At 41.6% G+C, this 10003-nt stretch overlaps 1 protein-coding gene across 1 annotated transcript; it reads right to left on the bottom strand.

Annotated features, from left to right (window-relative positions):
- Window positions 1-3862: 3862 nt before the first annotated feature.
- Window positions 3863-9394, bottom strand: LOC145778947 (uncharacterized). Its single transcript, XM_082590534.1, has one exon. It carries the CDS (start codon window positions 9392-9394, stop codon window positions 3863-3865), a length of 5532 nt encoding a protein of 1843 aa, XP_082446660.1.
- Window positions 9395-10003: the final 609 nt, after the last annotated feature.

The raw sequence follows: 10003 nt of genomic DNA, 5'->3' as shown, positions 1-10003 counted from the left end.
TTTAAATAAATTTTTTCAAAATTTATATTTTTATGCTTTCATTGCTGTTTTCCCAGATGACCCAATAGGTTTTAACATCCTCAGATGTTGAAAAACAAAGAAAATTTGATTTCGAAGATTTTAGTCAGACTGTTAATTTTTCAATAACAGTCTGATTCAGCGTTTTTCAACTTTCCTTTTCTCATTTGCTACTGCTTACCCAAGGCAACAATAAGCTTTTATATCATTAGGAGACAGCAAAAAGTAAAAAAATATCTCAGAAAATGTCAGTCAAACACTAGCAGTAGCTGTAATCAAAATCTGCAAAATGTGACAAATCAGGCCGCATTTCCAGGTGGCCATGCACCCACACATTTGAAATTATCTTACGCAGAATCGAAGCATACAACAGCAAAAAATAAAAACAAATCAACTTGAGCAAAAAGGATAGAGCAACAGTACTTGCACTGATAATGACAACAGTTTAATTTTCGAAGCGTTTGCTTTCACATGAGTATGATTTCTTCTTTTTTGACTCTATCCTTTTTGCTCAAGTTGACTAAATGTTTCGACCATTATGCTCCGAAACAACAAATCAGTTAATGAAATTTTTGTTTCAAAAAACAAACAAAAACCCATGCGAATCATACAGCTGAAGCTATCTAATGCAGCATTGAAACATGAAATATTAAAATATAACATTGAAGCATTGAATTTTTTTGCATAGTGGGATTTTTGGAAAGTTTTTTGCTTTTTTTCAAATTGTTTTGCGGCCGCTCAAATTCTTTGACGGGCCGCATGCGGTCCGCGGGCCGCAGGTTCATCCAGGGCCTCCGAGAGAAATCAGCACTGGTCGGAAAACAACACGAAAAATGGGCCCCATAATATTTTTTTAGCAAATATTGCATTGCATGTTCGTATTAAGCTGAAATTAGCCTACTTTCCTCAGCATGAAAAGAACTTCGTTCAATGTAAAAATCATCAATATATAATCACTGGATTACACTTGCAGCAAAAATGCCATTGAGGCAAACTATTTTGTCTAGAAAGCTTTGTAAACACACAATAGGCCTACAGGCAACGAAAATAGTTCAACCAAGCATTTAATTCAGGAGTGTCCAAACTTTTTCCCACGCGAGCCAGTCTTGCTAATAAGTGTTCGCGGGCCAACAGCCACAATAATTTTTCTGAAAACTGCAAGTTGAATTTATATGATTTTTGTGTGTCTGCAGGCCAAAAATAACACATTCTACAACAGGCGCGGGCCATACAAAAACGTTTCGTGGGCCGGAGTTGGTCCGCGGGCCGGACTTTGGACATCCCTGATTTAATTCAACCCTTTCTGGACTTTTTGCAATGCAAAGTTACGGATCACAGCATCAAATGATAAAATATTGCGACGTCTGAATTGATGCACAACATGTCTAGTTAGGCTTTTCAATTGGTTTTGAGTCATAGACCTACTGGAGCGCAAACAATTCTTTACAAATTTCAGGAATTGCTGAAACCACGTTCTCAAAGCACAACCGTTGGAGGTAGCTACTGGAACAAAAAAATAATCATAACAAAATTATTTGGAAAACCTTTCGAAAGTTGCAATCAATGATTCCTTGTGTAGAGATTATGGGGTGGTTCGTTCTGGTTTGCAGCTGAAGTTTGCTGTCAATTTCTGTCAAAAGTACCAACTCATCCAAAATGTCTTGAAAAATGTCATTGTTGTAGCCTACAAATGGTTTCAATTTGTCCCACATGCCCGCAACTGCACAACAGACATACGATAGAATTTTCATGGAACTTCAAACTCATCGACGATATGTTTAAGTTTGTTGATACATTTGTCAATTCCTACAACGATCGAATCCTTTGCAATGTACGGTAGAATACATTTCCTTCGAATGATTCAGCTAGTTAAGTGGAGTTATAAAAGCGTTCTGTCCTCAGGAAAACAAAGTCATTTTCTTTTAAATTTATAATTGCCACTGCAACTTTAGCTTGCGAGTAGTAGCCTACTCTTCTCAGCTTTCTCTTACTTAGATTACATCTTCCTTTAATTTCATTAAATTCATCAGTGAATCTTGTTTAGGACCGTAATCCACATAATGCAAAGCAGTCACAAATTTAAAACTGCTAGTTGTAGGCTACTTTAGCATTGACTCAGCTTCCGATCAAGCTCTTGTTGGTTCTAACTTGATGCATTTAAGAAACGTCTTTAGAGCTTCAGTTACAAAAGGGTAATGTAAAGCATTGGGTTTGACTGCACCCCGCCTTGATTACATTCTCGAAGTCAATTTTCTTTGCAAGATGATAGGACAGCTTTCTTTAGATTTTTCAGAAATTTTTCTGTGACTGGTCTATAACTTTAAAGATGCCACAACAAGCTTACAGATAATTAATCAATTACTCCAAAAAGGATAAGATATTTGAACAACGCTGTCTGTAGGCAACATTATGAATTCCAACTAGATTTAAGCAACAACATCCATAAAGAAAAATCTCACTACCTTCCAAATCACATCATGAGAAGCATGACCAACAAAAAGCTACTTGACCACACGAAAATTACATCCAATTCCAGCAATAAGTTAATAAAATCAAAAGTTTTAAAACTGTTCGGCCACATTAAAAGATCACAATTCGGAATCAGCAAAGTTTGCACAGAAGGAAAAGTAGAAGGAAAAAGAAAACGTGGCAGACAACCAAAACGATGGCAAGACAACATCCAATCATGGACCGGACTCAACTTGGCGACACTGGACGAGCTGGCTCAAAATCGTCACTCTTGGAAGCAAATAACCCATGTTGATGCGCAATGTGATGCAGGCGGAGATAATGACTGATGATGATGATGATGATCCATAAACAAAAAATATACAGGATTTACTTTCTTTAATCGTGCTTGGACTGATACCTTTAACTTTCACAGATAACTTATGTTGGATACAACATCCTATGCCTGGCCAACGCAGATTTTGAAGTTAAGGTTCAGTTGTCAAGCAAAAATAGTTCCCGCTTAGCTAACACAGCGCCTGTACGTAATATTTTACAAGCCGTGTACAGCTCGGCTTGGCTAAGCGTTCTCCTTATTTCAGTACAGTCAGGATACACCTAACTGCGTCCGACAATATCTGCAACCTCCACTTGTGTCAACGCGCGTCTTTCTCCTCACTGTCCAACAGCAGACCAATTGTTCGGAGTTTTAGCGGTTTTCTATTAAAGAACGAAACACATATGAATAAACTATTGGCACAGAATACTAAATAGACAGAACGCTAATAATTTTGTTTTAGTTAGTTTGACAATTATGGGTCTATGGTACTATAATAAATTCACAATGTTATTTACCAAACTATTTTGTGTCCACGGTGCAGATAATCCAAAGTGACGCAATTAAGCGGATGATTCCAATATACAGCAACAAACAAAACAATACCACTGCAAAGGTCTAATACAAAGTTTTGCTGTGAAATAAAACAAATAACATACGGTAACTACATTTCAACTATTTCTTTTCTCTGCATTATGACTACTAGGCCTACCTCTAGCTCTGACATTGCAACCATACTCAACAAATGAAATACTGTACATAAAACTCGGTCAGTGAAAGAATTTACATCATGGAAACGACGCTTTCGTTGGTGTTGTCCATCTGCCAATCTTCTTCGCCACACTCGACTTCCCAGAGATACCAATAAGATGAGGTCATCGTCTCTTCGTCGCCGAAGCGAAAACAATCCTTTAGCAATCCAATTTACGCTTCATTTAACTGACCAGCGTGATGACGTCGCACACAACTTACGGCACAAACAAAAAGATATAAAATATTCTACACTCCACCCAAAATATGGTACTACACCTAAACAACATATTTTACAAGCAAAATATTTTAACAATCATTTTCTTCATTTCTACACAACCACATGGGTGGCGCGCCTCTAAGTTGTTCGTCAGCAGGAATGATTAAACACAATTTGGTGATGGGACGTTTAATTTCGTTGTTTTTTGTTTTTACCAAAACCGACCGAACCACTTCATTTTTGTCAGGATATGTCTGTAGTACACGGCCTAAAAGCCATTGTGATCTCGGAACAGATTGATCAACTAACAAGACAATGTCATTTTGCTCCAGATTTTGTCTTAGCTTTTTCCACTTCTGACGATGAGCAATTGTTGGCAAATACTCCTTGATCCACCTTTTCCAAAAGACATCAGCGAGGTATTGTACCTGTCTCCAACGATTAGACCAGTTTACATCACTTTCCGTGGTCTCAGTCAAGGGCAAATTGTTATTTGGTTTTACCATTAGCAAATCGTTTGGTGATAGCGGTTTATCGTTTTTTTCTACAAAGGTGATGGGAGTCAAGGGTCGAGAGTTTACAATTGCTTCTACTTCCACAAACAGTGTGCTTAAATTCTCGTCCGTATGTGTACTGCGTGGAGACAAAGACAACAAGATTTTTCGTACTGAGCGTATCAACCTTTCCCACGCTCCTCCGTGGTGACTGGCTGAAGGGGGATTGAAATGCCAGTCTATTTCCTTCTGAAGAAGGAAGTTTTCAATCCTTGTCTGATTCCAGGTGCGCATAGCACTTCTGATAACCTTTTCCGCTCCGACAAAATTCGTTCCATTGTCCGAATAAATGTGAGCTACCTCGCCTCTTCTGGCGATGAATCGTCTCAAGGCGTTTATGAAGGAATCAATAGTCAAGGAATGTGCAATTTCCAAATGAACTGCTCTTGTTGTTAGGCAGGTAAAGATACATCCATATCTCTTAACTAAACTCCTACCCTGTTTCACATTGATAGGACCGAAGTAATCAACGCCCGTGGCAAAAAAGGGGGGTTGATTTGTTTGCATACGACAAGTCGGTAAATCAGCCATCAGTTGCTCACCAGGTGTCGCATTCTGTTTCCTGCATACTGTACAGTCCTTTATCACTCCTCGAATTGCAGAGCTACCTTTCTCCACCCAGTATGCAGTCCGTAGCGCTGTGAAAGTATGGTTTATACTGGAATGACCAGCAGTCACATGAAAATGTTGAATTACCAGTTTAGTTAGCCATGAATTATGAGGCAAAATGACTGGATGCCTCAAATTGAAGTCTACTGGTGCCTCAGACAGGCGTCCGCGAACTCTAAGGGTTTCTTCATGCAAAAATGGGTTCAACTTAAGCATAGCGATAGGACAATTTTGTTTCGATGCATCTTTACCTTTTGACAAAAGTCGAAACAGTGCTGGGAAACATTTCCTTTGCTCATGTTGTATCAAACGTTTTTCGGCTACCTTCAGCTCATCTACAGATAGCCGCGGAGATGCATTTACCTTTCCAGAAGGCCTTGAACCTTTCGACTTAAGAAACTCAAAGTATCTCAGCCACCAGGCAGTTGCCTTTTTCAACCGATGTAGCGATGACAAACTACTAATCAAACGGTCGGTAGGCGTTTCTGCATTGAAACATGAAAGGACCTGACTGGTAAGGACAACTCGTCTTTCAAGCATAGGAAATTCATCCGACAGTTCAGATAGTTTCTCCAGCTGATACGGCCAATGTTCAGGAGACTCGACCAGGAATTGTGGACCTTTCAACCACCGAGAAGATTCGACAAGTGCCCCAGCAGACATACCACGAGACACATCGTCTGCCGGGTTGAGCTTTGTAGGCACATACCTCCAGTTCGCAATCTCACTGTGTCGCTCAATTTCCGCCAGTCGGTTTGCTACAAACACAGGGAATCTCTTGCGGCTGTTGTAGATACTCTGCAACACCGCGGTAGAATCAGACCAGAACACTGATTCGCAATCTTTCAACCTCAGCTCCTCCCGAAGTAGTACATCCAACCTCACAGCAGCAACTGCGGCAAGCAGTTCCAATCTTGGAATTGTAGTGGCATTGGAAGGAGAGAGATGACATTTAGACATTAAAAACGTACAGTACGCGTTTGAGTTTTGATCGACCATCCGAAGATATGATACGGCACCATATGCTACACTGGAAGCATCTGCAAAATGGTGCAGCTCATATTTTGTGATGACTCTATCGCCGGGGGGTTTCAGACATCTTTGTACACGCATGTTCTCTAACAAGGGAAGACTGGCGAGCCACGCCCTCCAGCGGTTAGCATGCTCTTCAGCAATTGGCTCATCCCAGTCGTATTCATTCAAATTTCTCAAGATCAGTTTGGCTTCAAGCGACACCGGGGCTACAAATCCAAGTGGATCAAACAAGGAGTGAGACATAGACAAAATCCCCCTCCTCGTATATGGTTTCTCAGGAATTTCCACTTTCACTAAAAACTCGTCTCTTCGAACGTCCCAGTGGACCCCAAGAACACGCTCGTTAGCGCAACTATCCATAGCTAAACTTTTGTGAAACTGAGAATGTTGGTCGTTGGGAACCTCATCAAGCACGTCTTCATTGTTAGACAGCCACTTGGTCAAATTGAAACCGGCCATGCTTACAATCGATCGGAGTTCCTTTATTAAACACTTAGCCTCATCTACGGTTGCCACTGACAACAGACAGTCATCAACATAGAAATTATTGTTCACAACCTTTGAAGTTTTTGCAGAAAACTCATTGCCAAACAGATGCGCGGCATGCTTGAGACAAAACGAGCAACAGCTAGGCGATGACGTTGCACCAAATAAATGCACAGTCATCCTATACGGGACAGCAGGTTTCGCGACATCACCGTCAGGCCACCATAGAAAACGAAGTGCGTCTCTATCATCAGGCTTGACCTTGACCTGATGGAACATCGCTTCAATATCAGCAGTAATGGCTATGGGCTCCTTTCTGAATCTATTCAGCACACCAACCAAGCTATTGATTAAGTCAGGTCCCTGCATAAGGTTTTGATTAAGCGAATCTCCTCTGTACTTTGCTGCGCAATCGAAAACGATTCGCAATTTTTCAGGCTTTTTAGGATTAACAACGCCATGGTGGGGAAGGTACCAAGACAAATCGTTCAATATTTCGTGTTCAGGAACTCTTTCCGCATAGCCTCGCTCGACGTAACCTTGCATCACAGAAACGTATTTCTTATGATAAGTGTCATCGTTTATCAAACGTTTTTTCAGTGTCTTCAACCTGTCTTCTGCCATGGAGCGATTGTTTGGTAACTGAATATCTTTATTTCTCCACAGTAAAGGAAGTTGGAAATGTCCATCAATTAACTCAACAGACGTTTCCATCATATCCAAAGACACTCTATCCTCTCTAGAGTTAGGACAGTCCAACTTTCCAGGGTAAACGTGTTCATGAGGCGGCAACAAGATCTCATCATCACGAGAAGCCGACAAGAACATGCAAGAATAGTCACACGTTTTCTCTAATGCGCCCGATGCTTTACAAATGGATGGGCCATACAACACCCAGCCAAGCGGAGTCTTCATAGCAGCAGGAGAGCCTCTTTTGCCGTAGCGACTATCTAACACAGACAGTAAAGATGGCGCATCGGCACCGATTAGAAGGCCAACCGACTTGTCTTCCAATTCGGGAAACCTTATCCCTTTCAGGTGGCTAAGCTCCTCAATTGTTTCAATGTCCGGGACAGGTTTTGCTCTGACTGGTACCTTGTCAACAGTCAAGACTTGGGACAAACGTTCCTCTGTTTCACCATTAAGCGGTTTCACAATCAGAGACAACATCATGCCCTTCATTGTCTCACGTTTTGTTGCCATAGTCTGAATGGGTACTTCCCTTTCTTCCCCTGTAGCGTTCAATCTTTTGGCAATGCTGACGTCACAAAACGACATTTCCGAACCTGAGTCAAGAAACGCGTAAGTGGTGACTTCCCTGCCGTTGCAGCTAACCCTCACTGGAACCGTGAGGAGGAAAGGCTTTCCAGAAGACTGTTCACCGTTTACGCTATGGCACGCGTTTGTGCATACTGTGGCATCTTGACCGCCGTCATGTTTGTGCAGCAACGTGTGATGTGGTCCCGTGCATCCTTCCACTGTACAGCTTTCCTTCGACTTGCAATCAGCGGCTATGTGCGATTTTAAAAGGCATCTAAAACACAAGCCTTCTCTTTTTAACATCGCAAAGCGTTCATAGCGATTCAAGTCTAGAAACTTGCTGCACTTGTCCAACCTGTGCTGGCCCTTGCACAAACAGCATTGTTCAAATCTATTAACACTAGGAGAGAGGGAAAGACTTTCTGATCCAGTGTTGAAAACCCCAACTTTGGGACGTCGGACAGGCGGTAGTGGCTTAGACTCCTTAGGCTTCCTTCCGGGACCGAACACATGACGACCAAATAGCGAGTCTGCAATTTCAGACTGCTCACGTACAAAAGCCGCAAAGTCACAAAACTTTGCTTGATGACCTGTTTTTCTTTGGATTTGGACAGAGGTCTTTACCCATTCCACAGCCAAATCATGGGGCAACTTGTCCACTAAATGCAGCATGGTCCCCAATGAGTTGAGGCTCGCATACTCTCCAATGTCTCTGAGCGTTGTTAGAGACTTGTCCAGGACAACGCAGAATTTGGCCAACCCCTCTACATCTTCTGCTCGCAACTGCTTAAAGGCTTTCAGGGTCTCCTCACAGCAGTTCGCTATGATATGAGGCTGGCCATAATCATAGTACAATCTCTGTCGTGCAAACTTGTAGCCCTGAGTTTCATCGGCTGTGTAATGCTCAACCTTTTCTCTAACACGAGGAGAACATTGCTGAAGCAGGTATACCAGCCGCAACTCGTCGCTTGGCAGTTTTGAGGCGATATGCGCTTCAAAGTTATGAACAAACGTTGAATACTGTAACGGGTCACCATCAAATTTCTGGATAATTGGCCTTGGCAAAAAGAAATCTTCTATTGGGCCTCCGCTATGACGACTAGCTCTCTTTTCATGAACTGGTTGCCGCGATTGCGAAAACCCTACCACAGTTGGCTTTTCGCTTTCTTTTGTGTCACCAGTGGCAGGAACATAAACGGACCGTCCAGTGTCTAAATCTTCATTACTGTCCCAATTACCATCCGATTGTTGGAGATATTTCGACGGCAGTGAAGCAGAATTATCTCGCATCGAAATAGGTGGACTGCGTTCAGTGGTATTGCGATGCTGGTTAACACTTTCAAAACCAGTCTCATCCAAAACCGTAAATTGGCAACCGCTCTGAGATTCTTCTTCCCAAGCTTCGGCTTCCAATTCAGCCATTTCAATTTCCCTATCCGCCTCTCTCATGGCGGCTGCCCGTTTAGCAGCTTCTTGTCTTTCAGTTTCCAAAAATCGCTCTGCAGTCTGTGCCTTTGCGAGTTTGGCCAATTTCACTTTCACTCTACTCTCTCGTTGCTTGAAGCGTGTCGACGACGCTGCAGAACTGCGACTGCCTCGCGAAGAAACATTTGAAACGCTGTCAAAAGCAGAAACTGAACTTTCGGGCAAAGGGGGATAACCTTCTTTAACTGACATTTTAAATTTAGGTCTGACGAACAACTTGAGATAAAGTGAATAACAAAACACATGCAATTTAAATCAAACTAGTCAACAATAATCACAATCAGTAGGCTATGTAATAGCAAATATCGATTAAATCGAATTAGTCTACACAACAATAATAGACTAAACAGTAGCCACAGAATCTTACAACACTATAAAGTAAGAAAAGGCACAATTACATTCAGTATGTAATAGCAGATGTCAATTAAATCAAATTAGTCTACAACAACAATAATAGACTAAACAGTAGCCACAGAATCTTACAACACTATAAAGTAAGAAAGGCACAATTACACTAGTTTGAAAACTGATGTACGTAATATTTTACAAGCCGTGTACAGCTCGGCTTGGCTAAGCGTTCTCCTTATTTCAGTACAGTCAGGATACACCTAACTGCGTCCGACAATATCTGCAACCTCCACTTGTGTCAACGCGCGTCTTTCTCCTCACTGTCCAACAGCAGACCAATTGTTCGGAGTTTTAGCGGTTTTCTATTAAAGAACGAAACACATATGAATAAACTATTGGCACAGAATACTAAATAGACAGAACGCTAATAATTTTGTTTTAGTTAGTTTGACA

The sequence above is a fragment of the Aplidium turbinatum genome, chromosome 10 (genome assembly GCF_918807975.1).
Source record: "Aplidium turbinatum chromosome 10, kaAplTurb1.1, whole genome shotgun sequence".
In the NCBI taxonomy this organism is placed as follows: Eukaryota; Metazoa; Chordata; class Ascidiacea; order Aplousobranchia; family Polyclinidae; genus Aplidium; species Aplidium turbinatum.
This window is presented reverse-complemented; position numbering and strand designations above follow the sequence as displayed.

What these genes read in the sequence shown, in the direction of transcription:
- LOC145778947 (XM_082590534.1), bottom strand. Translation starts at nt 9,394, where the DNA reads ATGTCAGTTAAAGAAGGTTATCCCCCTTTGCCCGAAAGTTCAGTTTCT.